General features: G+C 41.0%; 2 protein-coding genes across 3 annotated transcripts; one reads left to right on the forward strand and one right to left on the reverse strand.

Annotated features, from left to right (window-relative positions):
• Positions 1–308: 308 nt before the first annotated feature.
• Positions 309–10143, forward strand: LOC117848199 (coatomer subunit beta'-2). Of its 2 annotated transcripts, none has more exons than XR_004638840.2 (26): positions 309–526; positions 777–797; positions 917–978; positions 1080–1134; positions 1709–1745; positions 1823–2148; positions 2258–2389; positions 2463–2611; positions 3693–3761; positions 4094–4244; positions 4329–4394; positions 4924–5112; positions 5598–5738; positions 5836–5910; positions 6101–6277; positions 6388–6479; positions 6569–6685; positions 6781–6895; positions 6970–7041; positions 7131–7327; positions 7415–7508; positions 7882–7988; positions 8190–8322; positions 8897–9110; positions 9626–9691; positions 9774–10143. XR_004638840.2 is itself a non-coding variant. In XM_034729536.2 (26 exons), the coding sequence occupies exons 1-25, from the start codon at positions 524–526 to the stop codon at positions 9643–9645; spliced, it is 2766 nt and encodes a 921-aa protein (XP_034585427.1). In that variant the 5' UTR covers positions 309–523; the 3' UTR covers positions 9646–9691; positions 9774–10143. The 2 variants fall into 2 exon arrangements, 1 of the variants encoding a protein (XP_034585427.1); XM_034729536.2 differs by having other exon boundaries at positions 8897–9062.
• Positions 10144–13582: 3439 nt separating this feature from the next.
• On the reverse strand, positions 13583–19698 carry LOC117851814 (uncharacterized). Its single transcript, XM_034733717.2, has 14 exons — positions 19505–19698; positions 19255–19386; positions 17985–18046; positions 17719–17806; positions 17575–17636; positions 17392–17485; positions 16769–17290; positions 16128–16589; positions 15870–16040; positions 15034–15138; positions 14764–14943; positions 14523–14643; positions 14374–14440; positions 13583–14149 (listed from the first exon to the last, which is right to left on the reverse strand). Exons 2-14 carry the CDS (start codon positions 19351–19353, stop codon positions 14035–14037), a joined length of 2148 nt encoding a protein of 715 aa, XP_034589608.1. The 5' UTR covers positions 19354–19386; positions 19505–19698; the 3' UTR covers positions 13583–14034.

A 19698-nucleotide genomic window follows, 5' to 3' on the forward strand; every position in this document is an offset into this window, starting at 1 on the left:
TTGTACAGAGCATTAAATGTTGTTTAGCTCCTAAAACTAAATAGGGAGATTAAACTTAAATCTCTCAAAATAAGCAAGTTTTAGTCCTCGAAATAAGCAAGTTTGGCAAACCAAACAGCCCTTAGCACGAGTGCTCTTAACAACCTGCTTTGCTTAACCACGTCAGGAGTACAAGTCAACATCCCACGATCCAGAAAGCCAACCGGAAAACACACGGCCTTCAGATCCAATCCACCCTACCTCGGAGACCCGTTAACCCGCTTTGCTACCTCTCCACTCCCCCTCTCCGCCTCGTCGCCCCCGCAGGCCCGCATTCGCAAATCTCCCCACCTCTCCCCGCGCGGCGCCTGCACCTCCCCCCGGTCCGGCGGCGAGAGGCCACCGCCCGCGCAGCGCCGCTCCTCGCGCTCCCACCCAGCTCCCCCGCTCCGCGAACCCTAGAAGCACCGCCTCCCACGGCTGCGCCTCCGCACGCCACCCTCCTCGCGTCCCCGCCCCCGCCGTAGCCGTCGCGGGCGCCACCATGGTACGTGCACGTGCCTCTCTCTCGTCCTTCTCACCCTCGTCACCAGCTCCCGCCTCGCTTCTCCGCCGCCGCGAGCGCGAGATCGCGCACGTTGGGCTGTGGGCCGTTCGTGTCGGCGCGGCGGCGAGATCCGCGGCGGGGCTGGTCGGAATCCGCGTGGATCTGGCGGTTTCCGGCGTTGTGTACTGACGTTATTGCCTTTTTTTCTACCTGTGGTGGTGGTGGGCGGGTGATGGGCGTGCTGCGGCAGCCGCTCCGGTTGGATATCAAGGTAATGTCGCGACACCTCTCTCTCGGATCCGTTTGGTTTTCTGCTTCGCGGTTTGTCTCGGCGGTAAATGCGTTTTTGGGTCGTTTCGCTGATGGTGGTTGTCGGTTTCGTTGGATCAGAGGAAGCTCGCGCAGAGGTCGGAGAGGGTCAAGTCCGTGGATCTGCATCCGACAGAGCCATGGTGAGTGTCTGGTTCCCGTGTACAGAAATACTGTGTGAATTATGAGTGCTTCGACCAAGCCACAGCTAATCGCATTATTGTTATTATGTGGTGTAATGCAGGATTTTGTCAAGTCTGTACTCCGGGAGCGTTTGCATCTGGAACTACCAAACGCAGGTAGGTGATTGTTCATGCTTCACAGTAGCTTATGTCTCTGCTTTTCTACTAAATCTGGTCGGGAGATGAACGTTTTATGCTATGATGATGACTATCCATTACTTGTATATTGCGTTCACTATAGAAATCAAGGCACAGGCATTTAGGGTGTATGCAATAATGAACTTTGCAATATGCTAGCGATAGAGAGGAAGGGAGGGATAACTGATTACATAAAACCCATAAAGGAAAGATTTATTGGCATCTGAAAAAAGAAAGTGTAATGTTCTCAAGGCAAAAGTAACTAGCACCTGCCTGACGGTTTCTGAGATGGACAGGTGATAGTTGCATACGACAAGCTTATAACTAACTTGTAAAGGGTCGACAGATTACATATGGTAAATAAGAAAAAGGTAAACACAAGAATAGGCACCAGTATTGGAATGTAGAAAAGAGAAGCATGCACTTTGTAGATTTATTATTTGGAAGGGAGCAAAAAGACAAGTGAAATGCAACTACTTTTTAAAGTTAGAAGTATTACCTGTAGTTTTGTCGTTAAACTTGAGATGATGAATTTGTATTAATTTATCCGCAGACAATGGTGAAATCATTTGAAGTCACGGATTTACCAGGTATGCTCGCGCAACTTTCTGCTTGCTTCTCTTCCCTGATATTCTGCATCATGCTAATATACCCATGCTAATTTCAGTTCGATCGGCCAAATTCATTGCACGAAAGCAATGGGTAGTTGCTGGTGCCGATGATATGTTCATCCGTGTGTACAATTACAATACAATGGATAAGGTCAAGGTTTTTGAAGCTCATACTGACTACATTAGGTGTGTGGCTGTTCATCCCACCCAGCCTTTTGTTCTGTCATCTTCCGATGACATGCTGATTAAGCTATGGGATTGGGATAAAGGCTGGGTGTGCACTCAAATCTTTGAGGGGCATTCTCACTATGTGATGCAAGTCACATTTAACCCAAAAGATACCAACACTTTTGCTAGTGCTTCCCTTGATCGCACAATAAAGGTTTGTCTTATCTCCCTTTCATAAATTTTGGTTGGCCAAAATCTGTGTATTATTGTCGCTATCTTTTTCTTTGCTTGACTACGATATCCTAATCTCTTTTTAATTTCAGATATGGAGTCTTGGTTCCCCTGACCCTAACTTTACACTAGATGGCCATTCAAAAGGTGTGAACTGTGTTGATTACTTCACTGGTGGTGATCGACCGTACTTAATTACTGGCTCTGATGATCAGACTGCAAAGGTTTGTTATATGCACTGAATTGTACTCCTATGAGCGTGTATGTACATTGTGGTGATGTTATTGGTCAAATCAGGTTTGGGATTACCAAACAAAGAGCTGCGTTCAAACACTTGAAGGACATGCACATAATGTGTCTGCTGTATGTTTCCATCCGGAGCTACCTATAATAATTACCGGCTCAGAGGATGGGACGGTTCGAATGTGGCACTCTACCACCTACAGGTATTGCTTCTCATCTAGTTAATGCCCCTGAGATGCCTGCCACTTGCCTATAAATGCAAGTGTGCCGTCGTTTTGAGTCCAAATCTGGCAGTCGCTAAAGTTTATCAGCAATTTTAATGATAAGACTTTCTTATGTTGTTTAATTTGAGGCTCAACTTGGTTGGGACAAAAGGCACTAAAATTTGTTATTGTTCGTCTGAGGTTTAAACTTGTGACATACTGACATCACATCACTAGGTTCTAGAGGGTTAGAGCTTAATTCTTGATTTGTTGATTACAGCAGCAGCAGATTTTGTTACTTCAGATTGAATTCATGGGCTTAAACTAATATCTATGTTTGGCTCTATGTAGTCACATCCTGTACTGACCAGACTAAGTTGTGATTTTGTTGTCCTGCATATGTACTTGAAGATTGATTTATTTCTTCTGTGATATACCTTCAATTATCACAGCCTTGTATGTTTAAATAAATGTAGAAAAATGTTTAGTGCCAGGTTACACTTACACATGTTAGTTTTCTATTACAATGTAGTCCTCTACCAGTTGGAATGGGATACATACAGATAAAACAATGCAACTAGAAGTAGGGGCGAATGATAGAGTTGCTTGATATTAGCCCTGTCTTGATTGGTAGCAGAGCTTGTTGTAGTGGTTGAGCTTTAAACAATCATGACATGTACAACTAGAATATTTTATCCAAAAACTTTTAGCTCATTTAACAAAGAAGTGTTGAGAAAAGAGATTTTTGGAGCTGTGCTTCCTCCTCCAGTGTTGAGAAAAGGAACTCTTAGATTTACCATTTTCTGCTGAATTGGTGTAATTGTAAAATCCCTTGAATTCTCAGTTTCTCATATCGAATTATGGTACTGCTATTTGACCCCAAAACTCAGAACATATATGGAAAATAACTGCTTTCTGCTTATGATTTGATTAATAGTAATGTTGTAAATTAGCTACTGTATATGCATATTCATAGGTGGAATTGAATATAAACACAATCCTGTTTCTATGCTTTGTGAAGCATCTAGTGCATTTTTCCCCTTATGAACAAGGAATAACAATTTGCTTGATACTTTTACAGGCTTGAGAACACTCTTAACTATGGCCTTGAACGAGTTTGGGCTTTAGGATACATGAAGGGGTCAAGAAGGTATGCTCCCTCCCTCCCTGAACTGTCATGATGATACTGAGCATCATGTCTTATAATATATTATCAAAGCTCCACTCAAACCACATGTCCCAGTCATGCTGCATACGTTGTATTTTTCACATTTCCTTCTCAATTGTCTGCTGGAAATAAGTATTTAGCATACTTTTTTTTTCTGTATCCCGTACCCATATGTTGTGACAATAAAATTATTTGTCTGCCTAACTGTTTGTTTGAGAATTTTCTCTCAATGAAACATTGTGACCCTTTCATTAACTTGTTTTTTCCCCTTCAAAATGTTGAGTTCATGATATGGAGTGTTTTAATTTGTGTAGGGTCGTAATCGGATATGATGAAGGGACAATAATGATAAAAATTGGCCGTGAAGTTCCTGTTGCTAGCATGGACAGCAGTGGAAAAATCATATGGGCAAAGCATAATGAAATCCAAACAGTTAATATCAAGAGTGTTGGTGCGGACAATGAGGTTTGTTCACCATGCTATTGTGCTGTAAACTTCTTAAGTTCATTATAAGCTTTCTCTATGGTCCTTAGCTGTTTCATTCTTCAGATAGCGGATGGTGATCGGTTACCATTGGCCGTGAAGGAGTTGGGAAGCTGTGACCTGTACCCACAAGTATGTTTACTTTTTATAGAATGAAAGCATACTTCATCGTGATATTATTTGATCACTAGTCAACTAGATGCTTGAAAATTAATTCTAATTTTCTTTGCAATCTTTATACTGAAGACATGGTAATGCATCATCATTGTAATAATCATGTTATGGGAATACATCATTTCATCATGCATCCAAAATATTTATACTTTGAAGTAATGCATCCAAATATTTATGTTTATGCTTCCCATGTGTATATTTATATGTATGGAGATTCTGTTACCTTCATTTGTTCCAATATAATTAAATTAAGCTCAAATGCAAAAATGGAATGCACGTGGTTCATAGTGGTAACTCATTTGGGGAACTGATGTTTTTGTTTTTAACTTGGTGGGATCACAAAAATGCCTATGGGTTACGGCAGATTCTTTTGAACAATGCTAAATGTTTGAACTATCATGGATTTGTTTTCTTGTTGAAACATGTGATACATATCTTTTTGAGCTGGTTTACATTTGCAAGTTACTTATATTGATATTTGTTTCAGACCTTAAGGCACAATCCAAATGGGAGATTTGTTGTTGTATGTGGAGATGGAGAGTACATAATATACACAGCATTAGCATGGAGAAACAGATCTTTTGGGTCTGCACTTGAATTTGTTTGGTCAACTGATGGAGAATATGCAGTCAGAGAAAGCACCTCCAGGATAAAGATATACAGTAAAAATTTCCAGGTTTTTTCTCTATATAACTTGTTTCACTTTTCTCCTCTACTTTGTTTAGTTACTCTAGTTCTCTACACTGACATAAGTTTATCTCTGACAACCACCCACTGAGGTGGATATTACACCATGTCTAACATCCATGTTATGATTGTGGGTTCACTGGTGAATCATAACCATGAAAGATAATCTTGAAATGTTTGCCCAATCGGCCCTCATATTCAATCTGTGGCCTAGTATTTGCTACAATGAATTATAGAAGTTTTGAATTAATTGTCTTTTACTAAAATAAAATAAACTGTACTATAGTTTGTGGTAGCTCCCTTTTTGTTAAGTAATGTGCAATGTAAGAAGGTATTTAATATGTATTTACTGTCCTGCTTCTGATCAAGTTGCTTAATGAACATTTGCTAACCAGCATACTATGCTCAGTGCATCATTCTCTTCTGCTATGGGTTCCTGAAACATAGTCTGATAACTGGAGCTGGCCATTTCAGGAGAAGAAAAGTATAAGGCCGTCATTTTCCGCAGAACGCATATTTGGCGGAGTGTTACTTGCTATGTGTACAAATGACTTCATTTGCTTCTATGACTGGGCGGAATGCAGGTTAATACGCCGGATTGATGTCAATGTGAAGGTAACTCAATTTGTTGCCTCATGGATTCAAACCTGTTGTTACATGTATGCCATTTGGAATGTTATGCAACTGAAAATATCTGTTTTCTTTGTTGTAGAATCTTTACTGGGCTGACAGTGGCGATTTAGTAACAATTGCAAGTGACACATCATTCTACATTCTGAAGTATAATGTGAGTTCTGCTATTAACTTAATTGCCTACGTTCAGTTGTTCTTTCTGTTATGTTCTCAGCTTATGTACTCTTTTTAAACATAAAATTATTAGCAACAGAAACTCTACATTTGAATTTGAAGTTCAAAACAATTGTATTATTTTGTTAAATGTAAATGTACTAACACAGAAGTAACTTTTTGGCTTCTAGAGGGATGTAGTTTCATCTCATTTGGATGGAGGGGGTTCAGTTGGTGAGGAAGGTGTCGAAGATGCCTTTGAACTGCTTCATGAGATCAATGAACGTGTCCGGACTGGGCTATGGGTTGGTGATTGTTTCATCTACAATAATTCTTCATGGAGGCTTAATTACTGTGTAGGAGGAGAGGTGAGTGTTTCCATCATGTGAAAAGACAATTCTTAAATATCTTTTTAGTTAGATCATTTGTTGTTAGAGCTAAAAGCTATATCATGTCATAACCATTTCGTGTGTTACAGGTCACAACCTTATTTCACCTGGATCGGCCAATGTATTTATTAGGATATCTTGCAAACCAAAGCCGTGTTTATCTTATCGATAAGCAATTTAAGTGAGTTCATCGTTGTGTTCTCTAATATTCTCTTGCAGTTTCCAACTTTCCATGCACAATTTCTGTGGCTTATGTAATTTTTATTGCAGTGTTGTTGGGTATACCTTACTCCTTAGTTTGATCGAGTATAAAACACTTGTAATGCGTGGGGATTTTGACCGTGCAAATGATGTTTTATCTTCTATACCAAAGGAGCAATATGACAGGTGACCAATGTTCAACTAACTGTTGTACTCATCAATTTAGGTTTAGCACATAAACATAACCATTTATTTCTTTCTCTCTCCTTTTATTTTGGCAGTGTGGCACGTTTCTTGGAATCACGGGGAATGTTGGAGGAAGCCCTTGAGATTGCAACAGACACTAATTACAGATTTGACCTGGCTGTGCAGCTTGGTCGACTTGAAATTGCGAAGGCATAGTTGCTTTCTATGTTCAATTTTTTTAGAAAGTATCATTTTCCATTTTTCTTATAATAGTTGCTTTGCAGGCGATTGCTACTGAGGTTCAAAGTGAGTCCAAGTGGAAGCAGCTAGGGGAGTTAGCTATGTCAACTGGAAAGGTACAGCTAGTGTGTGTGTGTGTCCTGTTTGATACAATGCTTAGCCCACTGCTTGCCCACTGTCTTACATGTCATACATCTTTTTGCAGCTTGATATGGCAGAAGAGTGTCTGCTACATGCTATGGATCTCAGTGGTTTGTTGCTTTTGTACTCATCTCTTGGGGATGCTGACGGTATTACAAAATTGGCATCTGTAGCTAAAGAACAAGGAAAGAACAATGTTTCTTTCCTTTGTTTCTTCATGCTAGGAAAATTGGAAGAATGCCTTCAACTGTTAATAGAAAGGTATAGCTAGGCAGTGGGCAAGACTGTCCTGCTTGATATAATGCTTAGCCCTTATTTTATATTGATCATCTACCATCCCTTGTACAGCAACCGTATTCCGGAAGCAGCATTGATGGCAAGATCTTATCTTCCTAGCAAAGTCCCTGAGATTGTGGCATTATGGAAAAAAGATCTCCAAAAGGTCTTCTGTCCTACGAATCTCCTTTGCTTTCGTTCTACGCAGTTTTATGCTAAATCTTTCAGCAGATCTTCATTATGTTAACTTGATCTTAGTGCGTGTATCTCCTTAGCATAAACTGTCACTTTTTCTTATGTTACACATTCAAGTATTATAATGTTTTAGCATAACTATGGTACAGTCTACTTGTGGTGTTTATTCTTAATTCACTCATAAGGGTGCTTTCGAATTTGACAAGCAAAATGTGCCAGATAATCTTAATACACTAAATTCAGGATGGTTATGTATTATGCTAGAAAATAACTAAAATCATGTATTATATTTACCTCAGCCTTCAAATTGCAGGGGCTTACTATTTGTTCCATTTGCTTTTTAGGTAAACCCAAAAGCAGCAGAATCATTGGCTGATCCTAACGAGTACCCGAACTTATTTGATGACTGGCAAATTGCTCTCAACGTAGAAGCTACTGTTGCACCCAAAAGGTTTTTGTTATTTCTATCTTCATATAGCTCTATCCTTTTGTCAAGTTGTCCCTGGTACCTCTTCCATGCATCGGATGAGGGTTTAGATTTGGCTTTAATTGGGTTCATTTGATGAAAATCGGGAATTGATGCCAATACTCGTATCTTTTCCCAAGCTATCATTTTTATCGATGATCTCACTCAAAAAAAATGTTTGAATAGGGGTATCTATCCACCGGCAGAGGAATACATGAATTATGCTGAAAGGTCAAATGAGAGTCTAGTGGAAGCTTTCAAAAATATGCATGTAGATGAAGAGGTGCTGCCAGATGATAATGAAGATACTGTTCATGAGGTACTACCATGACTCTTACCGAAATAGGTTATGTTTTTCATTCAATTATTGACTGGTTGATTCAACTATTATTAATTAGTTGAGAGGTTAGATGGTTTTGTGATGTTACTTTGCATCTTGTTTAATGTCTATTTTATCTGTTGTATAACATGACGAATACCAATAATGCAATACTAGTTTGATATTGAAAATAGACCAAGTACTCGTGTGCATATTATAGTTTTAACTGAACCTGTTTGTTTTGGAACTTGTGGAGTTTCACATCATTGCTTGCTAGTGGAACATTCTACATGGTTTCCTTTTATGCTTAAAAATCAGCAAGCAGAGTTTTTGAATTTTATCAATCTGAAAAACTCCAAGCTTCTTACACTGTAAGACTACTCTCCTGTTAGTGTGGTTAAGGTGTATGTTTGAGTTCAGTACCAGTTAGTTGATCTATATTTCTAAAGTTCTGTGTGAGCTCAAAACTTTAACTATTTTTCATTCGTTCAGGTTTTTGGTTATTTTGCTGCAACTACTTGCTTCAATTGCTACTATTCTTGCAAAACTGAGAACACTAATCCTTGTTCTACAGGTAGTTGAGGATGGTGAGGTAGAAGAGAGTCAAGAAGATGCTGTTGAGGTTGATGCTGAGTATGACGGAGTAGAAGAGAGTCAAGATGATGGCGTTGAGGTTGAGGCTGAGGGTTCAACTGATGGTGCTGTCCTTGTGAATGGAAATAGTAGTGAGGAACAGTGGGGTACGAAAAATGAAGAACCATCAGCATAAAAGCTGTAGTTGAGCAAGTGTACAGTCCTAAATACCTTATTTTTCCTGGTCTTCCCTCCCAGTGCACCAGTGATCTTAGGAAACTCCTGCTGGGTGATCTGTTCTGGATGTATCCTTCAGTTGCCCTTGTCCTTAGCAGTATGGCAGTTCAGGGAGTTTTGATCAAGATAAAATTCCATTAATTTTATTATGGGATTAGGTCAAACTTTTTAGAAAAATGTCCTGCATTTGTCTTCCCTTGGAGTGTTGTACTTAAAATGGTCCTGTTTCTGTAACTAGTGGCTAATTTCTTGCTACCTTTCACCTGATTGATTGTGTGCAATATGTATACACATATATAGTAAATGAACTATGAGTCTTTGATAGGCAAACTATAATGAGATAGAATTCGTTTTTTTTCAACCGAAGTAGTAGAGGTAGTGCATATTCTTGTAGTGGTGTTAATTTGGTTGTCAGGTCATTTTTGTTAGCATTTGTGTTTGCTAACAGTACAATTTGATAAAAATGTTTCTAATGGATGTCTTCTTGTTGCAGTGCTGACACCTGAGCAATAGTGGATCAATGGGACAGCAACTTTGCTTCAATGGTTTAGTTGTAAAGGTGAAATAGTATTCCAAGTATACAGTGAGTCATTTAGCACAGAACCCTTTTGAGTTGTTAAATCTATAATTTTTGGTTGTAGGTTGCTGACTGTTACCGACATGAAAGCCATTTTTCTCCAAGCACTGGACACACCCTAGGATTGGCTTGTCCCCTTACCAAGTTGGACCACAATTAATCAGCACTTCATCGTTGTGCCCGATAGGAAATTTTGTGCTTCCTTTTTTACATATAGACCAGATCTTTAGGTTTTGCAGATGTTTTATAGCGTACTGACTGATATTCTGTTTCACCGAGATTTGATGAGTGGCAATCGGAGGAGTGATATTTTACAAGGTACATAGGGTAGTAGCTTGTCGAATTGAGAATGTTTTACCTGTGATGTATATTGGACTTGGGAGCTGTGTATCATTGTGTTTTACCTTTGCAATGGTAGCGAATAAGTTTACACCTGGTGGTTTTCTGGTAGCCTGTGTTTATAATTGTCTTAGTTAAATAATCGCGCCTTGTCGGTGAGCTTTCAGAATTTTGTGCCCATCTTACCGTGTCATGCTCATGGTCGTGCGGCTTACTCCCAGTCTCCCCAGAAAAGTGTTTCGGTTGAATTGTATTGTGTAGAAAGATGCAAAGTGGGGTTTGGACAGCGGAATTGGACTAAGGACGAGCTGTGCTACAATTGTTGCAAATTGGGCCGATATGGGCTATCAAATTTTGATTGGAGCCGATTTGGGCATACATGGGCTATCAATTTTTATTTTTTATTTTACGTATTTACATAAATAAATAGGTGATCCAAAAATTTGCAGAAATAGACTTTTGCCGTCGGATCAGACGGCGGTAATGGGCTACCGTCGTCTCAACTGGCGGTAAGAGAAGGTACCGTTAGGTGACAGCGCCAGCTTACCGCCCTCTGATCTGGCAGGCGGCACATTGTTTGCAGCGGCACGTGGGATGAGGCTGTTACCACTGTTCCATCCGGGGTAACAGCTTTCTGCCGGAGGAACGGGCGGTAGCAGGCCTCGCCAATTCAAACGGCGACAGCTGGGTAGCTACCACCGGCTGATTTAGCAGTAGCTCCCCTGCGCCTTGCGGCCGGCCTCGGGCGCACACGCACGGCATTTGCTCCGCCCAGCGCCAGAACTGAGCGAGCGAGAGGAGGGAGCTGAGGGAGCGCTCGGGATAGAGGAGGAAGGGAGGGAAGGAGGAAAGGGAGGGAGGAGAAGAGAAAGGGAGGGAGGGAGGGAGGGAGGAGAGGAGGGGAGGGGAGTAGGGTGGAGATTGAAATCCGGTTCTTCGCTTCGTTTGAGGTATTATTACTAATCCCCTAGTTTAGATTAGCTCGTAGTTGGTAGATGTAGTTGTTGTTGTAGTAGCTATAGAAATGGTGTAGTGTTAATTAGTAGATGAAATCTAGGTGTTGATATGAGACATAGAAAAATATAGGTTAGTCGGTGTAGTGGATTTAGTTTAGATATTTAGGTTATAGTAAAATTAGTTTGTTGATTTATTTAGATAAATTTAAGATGAATATTATTCGCAATGCAAGAGCTATGCAAAGTATAGGTATTCAGAATGCATGTGTTTCAGGGATAGTTGAAATTATTAGATTTAGTTACAATTTTTGTTCATGTCGTGCATATCTTTATATATGTTTTCAGAATGTAGGGGTGTTTAGGGTTAGTTAAATTTAGTAATATTTAGTAATTATCTATGTTAATGTCATGTACATTGACCGGGTAAAATAAAATGAATCTGTTTATATTTTTAGATAACTCTAAAATTGTTATTATTGGTAATGCTCGAGTTAGATGTTTCTACCGTATATTGAAATGTATGTACCGTTGGAGTTACTTAAATTAAGTACATGAGAGTAATTTCCATTGTTCGTGTCATGTATATTGAATAGGTATGTCGAAAAGTTTATTTTTCCAAGTGTTCTATGGTCGGGAGAGGTTAGATATGGTTCAGAAGGGGTAGATTTGTCTGAATTTTAGTCATTTTGTAAAAATTTACCAAGAGCAAGAGAGAGGACTTGAGCTTCAATATGCAACTGGCTATTTAAGGCTTTCGATCTTGATAGAGATCAAGTGGAGCTGTCTGTTAGGACTGTAGTGAGGAGATGGCCTGATATAAATTTTTGAAAGTTGATGTCGTTTGAAGGAACCCAGAACTACCGGACCTATGTAAATGGTTGTACTAAGCGCGGTTTACCGCTCATATTGTTTGTTGAAGTGTTTAGGAAGATTGGGTCTAGTAGTCAGATGGAAGAAGAAGTAGGAGGTGCTGAAGTTAGAGCCGATATCTAGCATTTCTCAAGATGATTGAACACGACGAGGTACTGAGCACATAGGGGCGCAATGCATCTCCTAGTCAACACTCCTTATACTAGACCTCCCTCTCCCTTATCGTTCTACACCACTGAGTAGGAGGAAGAACAATAACATTCGCAAGAGGGAAAGGTCGTGGGAGGAGGGGAAGAGGAAGGGATGCCTATTCCCACCATCACTTGACCAGGTTCTTTTGGCCCAACGGAGCATGAGGCATCCCTCGACGACTTCCCTCTGGAGGATAGGACTAACTACGTCCCTCCAAACTCCCTTAGACCTTATGACGATTGCCATGATGCGTGGCCAATGTGTCACCATGACGTGTCTTATGTCGTCCAGCTGTATGATGGCTACGATGATGGAAGCCGACGTTTCTTTCGATGCCCGTATGGCTTGGTGAGTGAAGTTATTTCTTCTTTACTCTTCCTAAGCTTCTCGTGCTACAAACTAACATCACGTTCAGTCTTATCTTGATGAAGCAAATTGCCGCTATACCAAGTGGGTTGATCCATCACTTCCTAAGCCAACCCAAGAGTATATCCACTGCCTCAAGTGCAAGATCTTTGATCTCGAACGTAAGATCGAGGATCTTCAATCCAAAGTTGATGCAAATTCTTGGGCTGTTAACATCGCAGGTGACTTAATTTGTACCAATCTATGGTGCAAGTGCCCCTACCACCACAACAAGGATCGCCCCCCGTCTCCGCCATCCTCTAGGGGTGCTGGCTACTATGGAGTTGGGCCCTCCCAGCTCTCGCAAAGCCAGTTCTACTAGCAAGTAGACATGACTCTTCCCCGGCTATTTCAATTACCTAAGGTATGCTATATTTACCAACAGCACTGGTTTAGGATAGCATTCGTACCGCACATACCACTGCAATCTATAACAAATTGTTCACCCTAGAGTCGTTGTTGTTCGTATGTTGTGCATGAATTTCGTTTCTATCTGCTGTAATCTCGCTGGAAACAACTATGTATCTAATCATCAGGAGTTAATTTATTTTCAATTATTTTCTCGAATCTCTCTACCTCGCTCAAATTACGAAGTTTCATATTGCAACTAAAAGTGACATTTCTAAATATTTAGTGCTTCCAATGTAACTACATATTTTTTAAATATCAAACAAAATTACACAAAAAAAACTAATAAAAAAATAGGATCATAGCCGGTTGGAACGGCTATAGCTGCCAACACACAAAAACCAGGCCGCTGGTGGGAGGAGCTACCTACTGCCGTTTGAAATGGTGGTACCTACATTCAATGCAATCCAGAGCTCCAACCGCCGTTTCAAATGGACCGTCTGAACCGGCAGCAGAAATCTATTTCTACAATTTTTTTGATGGCTTATTTATTTCTGCAAAATCGTAAAATAAAAAATAAAAATATTCTTCCATTACGTAAACTCGTACATTCAAACAACTTGCTAGCTGGACATGGCCATATGGACCGGACAAAGCAGCCGTATGTCAGTTCCATTATAAATATCCACATTCCACCGATACAAATACAATTTGAAATATTTCCATTAAATTCCACGGAAAATATCTTTAAAGCTTCCAGAAATTAATGGTAACTTCACAGTATTGCTATATAAATCACAAAATTGATTGATCACAATTATACACCTGATCGAGTATACAGTCCGATATTGTCATCCACAGTATATTGAATAGCCAACTGCACTAGAAACGACATGCTGAGCTAATAATAGATCCGATACTGTCCAAGATAACAAACGAATACGAAATATACAAACTATGCCATACAAGCAGAATGTGGCGGGCACAAAATATACAAGGAATGGGGATGCATGCAGCTTACGCCCTCCAAAACAGAGTTACATTTGATCATTGACCCAATGTAAACAAGTACAACGGATTACGCCCAACAAAATACACAACCGGTTGTATGAAACACATTCTCTTGAGGGTTTCGATGCATGTTCGTCCTGCTATGTGCTGCAAACCCTTGGTCTGGAGATGAAAGAGCAGGTATTTCCACATTTGATAGTTCTTTTATCCAAACGGATTGCTACCCCCAACGGAGCCGTAAGGTGGGGTGCTTGGCTGGGGGTATCTGGGTGGAGCTTGCTGATCAAAACCCATGTTGAAGGAACCCAGACCTTGTTGCCTGTAATGTCACAGGTCAGACATCAGGGTTGAAACCAGAAAATATAGGACGGTGTGTCTAGGGACAGGTCTATGTTTCTATTTTTAAGCAGGTTCCTTTTTATGCATGCCATACCAGGGATGTGATAGAAGTATAGAACAATTCAATAATTAGACAACATATTTGCATAGTCTAACACTGCATATTTCAACTTTAGAAGATGTAGTAAAGAAGTATTTACTCACGCTGCATGCATGCTATTCGGTGGTTGCTGGGGCATGCTGTTTGGAACTTGTTGCATCATGAAATGGCCTGAATTGAGACACAAGTTAGCACAGCAAGCAAAAAGATTGGTAACCAAGTGCAAGGATGTGATGGGGATATGTGCAATTACTTGGAGGTGCAGCTGACTGATAGAGCTGGTGAGTTTGCTGTGGAGGAACACCAAAACTAGAGGTGCCAAGTAAGGTTTGGGGAGTAGTGCCTGCTGATGCTCCTAGTGGCCCAGATAGAGGCTGCCCACATATACAACAAAAAGTGATATATTAATGGGAACAAGTAACAAAGATGTTAAGAAAATAAGCATGCAGAATATGGAAAAAGATCCCAATCGAAAATAGATACTTTAATCATACCATAGGAGCTTGAATTGGAACTGGATCATTCCCAAGATCAAAAGGGTTTGAAGCTTTCACTGGTTGGGGTTGGGGTTGGGGTTGGGGTTGAGGTTGGGGATATGCATGTTGCGGATATACAGGTTGTTGATATGTAGGTTGAGGAAATGCTGCCTGAGGATATGCTTGCATTCCCTGAAACTGGAAGAGCAATCCTTATGTAAGATAAAAGAAATAATACAAACTTAGGTGCATAATATAATATATAAGACATGAGAATGACATATATACCACTCCGGCAGGATATTGCATGCCGTATCCCATTCCAAATTGGGGAGCTCTCTGCCAACCGGGCATCATTGGAGTTGATGTTGGATATAGTGCAGTAAAGATATCCTGTGACATGTTTAGTCTGTCAAGTATGCGCAAATGACTTTGTCGAAAGGCATGGTGTCAGATCCATCAGCATATCATTTGCTTTCTACAACATTTTTCAAACAGAAGATACTTATACACTTGTCTTCAATTGACAATTAGATAATGATCTTGCAAATGAACCCATGTTATAATAAAAAAAGAGAACAAAAGTGCACCAACATATATGGATTAGCAAGCATTTCTGGTCATTCAAAGTGCTACTTTACAGAAACCAAAGGTTCAAAGCAATAACTGTGATGATTTTGCCACCTAATCACGGCTTGAACATTTTTCAAAAAATCTATTAACTACTTTCTTCCCGCATAATTTATCAGCCAACCCAGGTAGTGCATTGAAGCACATCAAAGCAAAAGGAAAAAAAATTAAACCTGGCCTGACCATGGCATGAATTGTTCTACAAAACTGCAATTATATCAGAACATTATAAGCCCACATGACAGTTACTCACTTTGAACTGAAATCCAACTTCTGAAATATGTCTTGATAGTGCATTTATTTGGTATTATATTATAGATTCTTATATATTTTCTATAAACTTGATCAAGGTTTGAGATGTCCGTCTAATGACAAAACTAAAACGACCTAAATTTTGGATGAGGAAGTAACGCATTAAATGTATTACATGGAATCAAGAAATAGCTCGATAATGTGAGAAGGTACAAACACAAAGTTAGTCACGTATGGCATACCGCTGGAAGTTCTTTCCTGCCACTGGATTTACTGTCATTAGAAGATGCTGCTCCTTGAATACCACTGGTTCCTTGTGGATTTGCAGTTACTTGAGATGGGAGTCCAGCTGTAGGGGCAGCAAGAGGAGATTGTTGAACTGAAGATCCTTGGTTGGACATCACTGTTGAGGCCTGAGAAAGGAAATAAGCGAAAACTATTCTTTTTAGGAAAAAGGGATGAGTGTATACACCTTGAGGTTCTTATGCAAATATAAGTACCTGGTTGCCTGAGATTCCAAAGGGCGCATCAAACAAGTTATGCGACTGGTCTACAATGGATGGGTGTCCTCCATCATTCACTTTCAAAGTGGGATCATTTGAAGCTGGAAAAGCTGACACATTGGTTGCAGAAGGTGCTTCAGAAAATGACAGTTGCGCAAGTGCAGACTCAAGTGGATTTGCACTGCTGGTTGTTTGTGGCGTTTGTTGTTGGCCAAAAGCATCAAAAGATGCCCAGTCACCACCACTCACAGAAGGAGCACTATTCCCTTTATCAAGAACAGGCTGTGGAGCAGGTGCATTAACAGGATGCTGTTGAGTCGTAGAGGCTGGTTGTGGTGCTGGTGCAGGTGCAGTAGGTTCAGGATCTGCACTAAAATCAATTAAACTCACTGCATTTGCGACCTTCACTGGTTCTGAAGTCCCCTCAGAAGAAGCAATGCTGCTGGCACTAGACATCGTCTGCATTATGAACATGCAAGAGGAACAATAAGATCTCTTTAATTGAATTCCAGCTTAGAAAGAACACACACCCAATAATATGCTGATATTTTTTTTGAGTAACATAATATGTTGATATTTCGAGAGAATCCAAAAGCAATGTCTAAAAGAATGGAAATGCCAGGAGTGACAAGTACAACCTTTGCTAGTGGTGGAGGATCAATTGCTCTGGTTCCATTTGGCTTTGGAGGATCAATTGGTCTGGCTACAATTGGCTTTGGAGGATCAATTGGTCTGGCTACACTTGGTTTTGGAGGTTCAGTAGCTGGCTTTGAAGGCTCACCAACCCGAAGTTGAGGAGCATTGTCACCCAGTATATCCCTCACTGGCCGCACAACAGGACCAGAACCATCTGCTTCTTTCTGAAAGTCTGGAGACCCACTATCTGGCTTCCTTGGTTCGGAAAACCTGCGGTCCTCAAACCTTTGAACTGGAGTTGTTTTTCCAGATCTATCATCGACAACCTCAAAGTAACGAGGACTTTTCTTATAGTCATTTTGGTCATAGCCAGGACTACGATCTCCATAGGAATATCTGGAGTTTCTGTCATCACTCCGTCCACTATAACTCCTACGGTCAGAGTAACTTCCATTTGGTGGACTTCTTGAACCACCCCAATTCCCATCAGATCTCCTATTTTCACTATACTCGTCCTTGTCATCCTGAAAGATGATAATCAATCAGCACAGTGAATTTAGAAGAGAATAAATTTGCGAGAACAGGGATTGGTTACTGAGGAGAAACAGTAAGGAACCAGGATCACCTTTCCCCTCGGTGGCCTATCGGCACTTCTTTCTCCTGTGAATCTCCGTTCCACATACGCATGCTTAATGAAATTTCTCAATTTATCAGCATTACTGAGACCAAAAGAACCGTGTCATACTTCCAAATACAAAGTAGAGAGGTTGTGACCTAAAATAAGGAATTACTAAAAAAAGAAGGTAACCTGCTGTCAGGGTATCCATTGCGTTGAGGATCCCATTCCTTAAAAAATACTTCTCTAGCACGCTACAGGTCAAGCAAAACCGATGTCATAAATAAAAGACATGAATTGATAAAAAGCTAGAAAAACAGATAAAAGAAGACTTACCTCATTTCCTCCTTCTTGAAGAGCAGTAACTTCTTGTGCGGTAAATTTGGCCATGGAAACTGATTTCACTCGATGCGTGAACTCCCGACTAGAAGGAAAAAGCAATTGGTTTATTAAGAAAAGGAGCAACATGTTTCAATTGGGAACTGCCGGACTGATGGGCCCATTAGTGCCCTCCATCAAACCAAACATGATTAAACAAAAAGGAAGGGGAGGCTAGAAGGCTTGGTCATCTAAACTGAAAGAGGACTGAATAAGAAACTTACTGTGCTCCACTGCAATTGGTACAGATGAACGTCCAGAAATTTGTGCAGACATATTGTGGTCCCTGTTCAAATCACCATATACATATCAGCATTCTTTTTCTGAGTGGGACAGTAGTGATGTCCTAATACATTAATACTATTCTGACATAAAAGCAAGATACGTACAGAAGGTCCTCCAGAACCAATACACTTTTAAGTGGACAAGGTAAGCGAATCAGTACAAAATGAGGAAACAAGATAGACAATTTATTCAGCAGTTAAAACTTGTTAGTTCACTTTACAAAGCACACGGAGCATAAGAAGATACTAATGAGTTCACAAATGGCAGGTGTTTTGAGATCTTTGACTCACATATTAGTTTGTTTTCTAACACCATTCATGTGCCACACAGGTGCATGCACTATGAAGTATGAACTCGGCAAATTATATTAACAAAATGACATGCTATCGACTTATCAATGAAACTTCCTTAATATATATTCTCTAAAATTTATATGTCCTTTTTCATTTATAAGGAGGTATTTACTTCTCATTTTTGCTTATAAAGTCACGAGGCCCTAAATATGATAGAAGATCAATGTTTTGTTTCCCAAACATAACGGAATACAAGTACTGACACCTCATGCCTCAAGCGCAACTTCTGCATTCGACTGCATTGGTAGGTATCGACGCAAAGAAGCGGTTCTCTGAGCCGGCCCGGGTTCAAGTTGCGGCACAATCTTCTAAAGACAAAATCAGGGGGAAGTCTCTCCCCTTGGTCTGAGTTTTTTTTAAGGTATCGACGCGGAGGCACGAACAATACATCCTTCATAATTAATAGGTCAAATTCCCATTAACTATTGACTCGCTGTACTAGTCTCAGGTCCAAAATCATCATGGAAATAAAACAAAAAAATCATAACGGTTACATATCTTGCAGGCAGCGAAACAATGTTGCTTGACTATGACAACGCCACAACAATGAAGCTAATCCTAGTCTCCTGCATCAAGGCTACATTTATTCCATTTCAGAAGGGCCTGAATCTTAAGCAACCCAATAAAACGCTGCCCTCCAGACAAAATCGAAACCTCACGGTATGCTGTTCGTGCACCATTCCTAGCAGCAAGCAACGAAGCATTGCAGTGGATGAAGCCGAGCCAAGCCAAGCCAAGCGAGCTCAAAAAAAAAAAAAAAAAGCAACCGTCCACCTTCTAGCTTCCCATCCCCAAAAGGCCAAAAACCCGTCCACATTTAGCAAGCGAGCTCGAGAAATCCGGGCGAGGGACTCACCAAATTGTTGCAGTTGATGCAGCGCTTGTTGGCGGGCAGCTTGAGCAGGCCCCGTATGATCCGCTCGTGCCTCTCGTCCTCTTTGACCCGGCTCGCCATCGCCGCCGGATCGCCCCGCGCGCCCCCCAGACCCTGAGAACCCACAGCCGAGCAAACGAAATCACACCAAACCCCACACCGAAATGCCCCGAGATCCGGCGAGAACCCCCGCCAGATCCGTCCGCGAATCACCGTAGCCAAATCGACCCACCTGCGGACGGGTGCGCCCTCCCTCCTCGGCGCGCGCGCGGGCGGGGAGCCGAGCGAGCGCGAGATCCCGGGCGCCCGTGCTGAGGCCGAGGCGAGGCGACGAGGCGGTGGCAGCGGCGAGCGAAAAGGCTCGCCTCTTTTGTTTGCTGCTGCGTTGCTTCGCTGCGCGTGTAATTAACAGGGGAGAAAAAAAAA

The sequence above is a fragment of the Setaria viridis genome, chromosome 1 (genome assembly GCF_005286985.2).
Source record: "Setaria viridis chromosome 1, Setaria_viridis_v4.0, whole genome shotgun sequence".
Classification (NCBI taxonomy): Eukaryota; Viridiplantae; Streptophyta; class Magnoliopsida; order Poales; family Poaceae; genus Setaria; species Setaria viridis.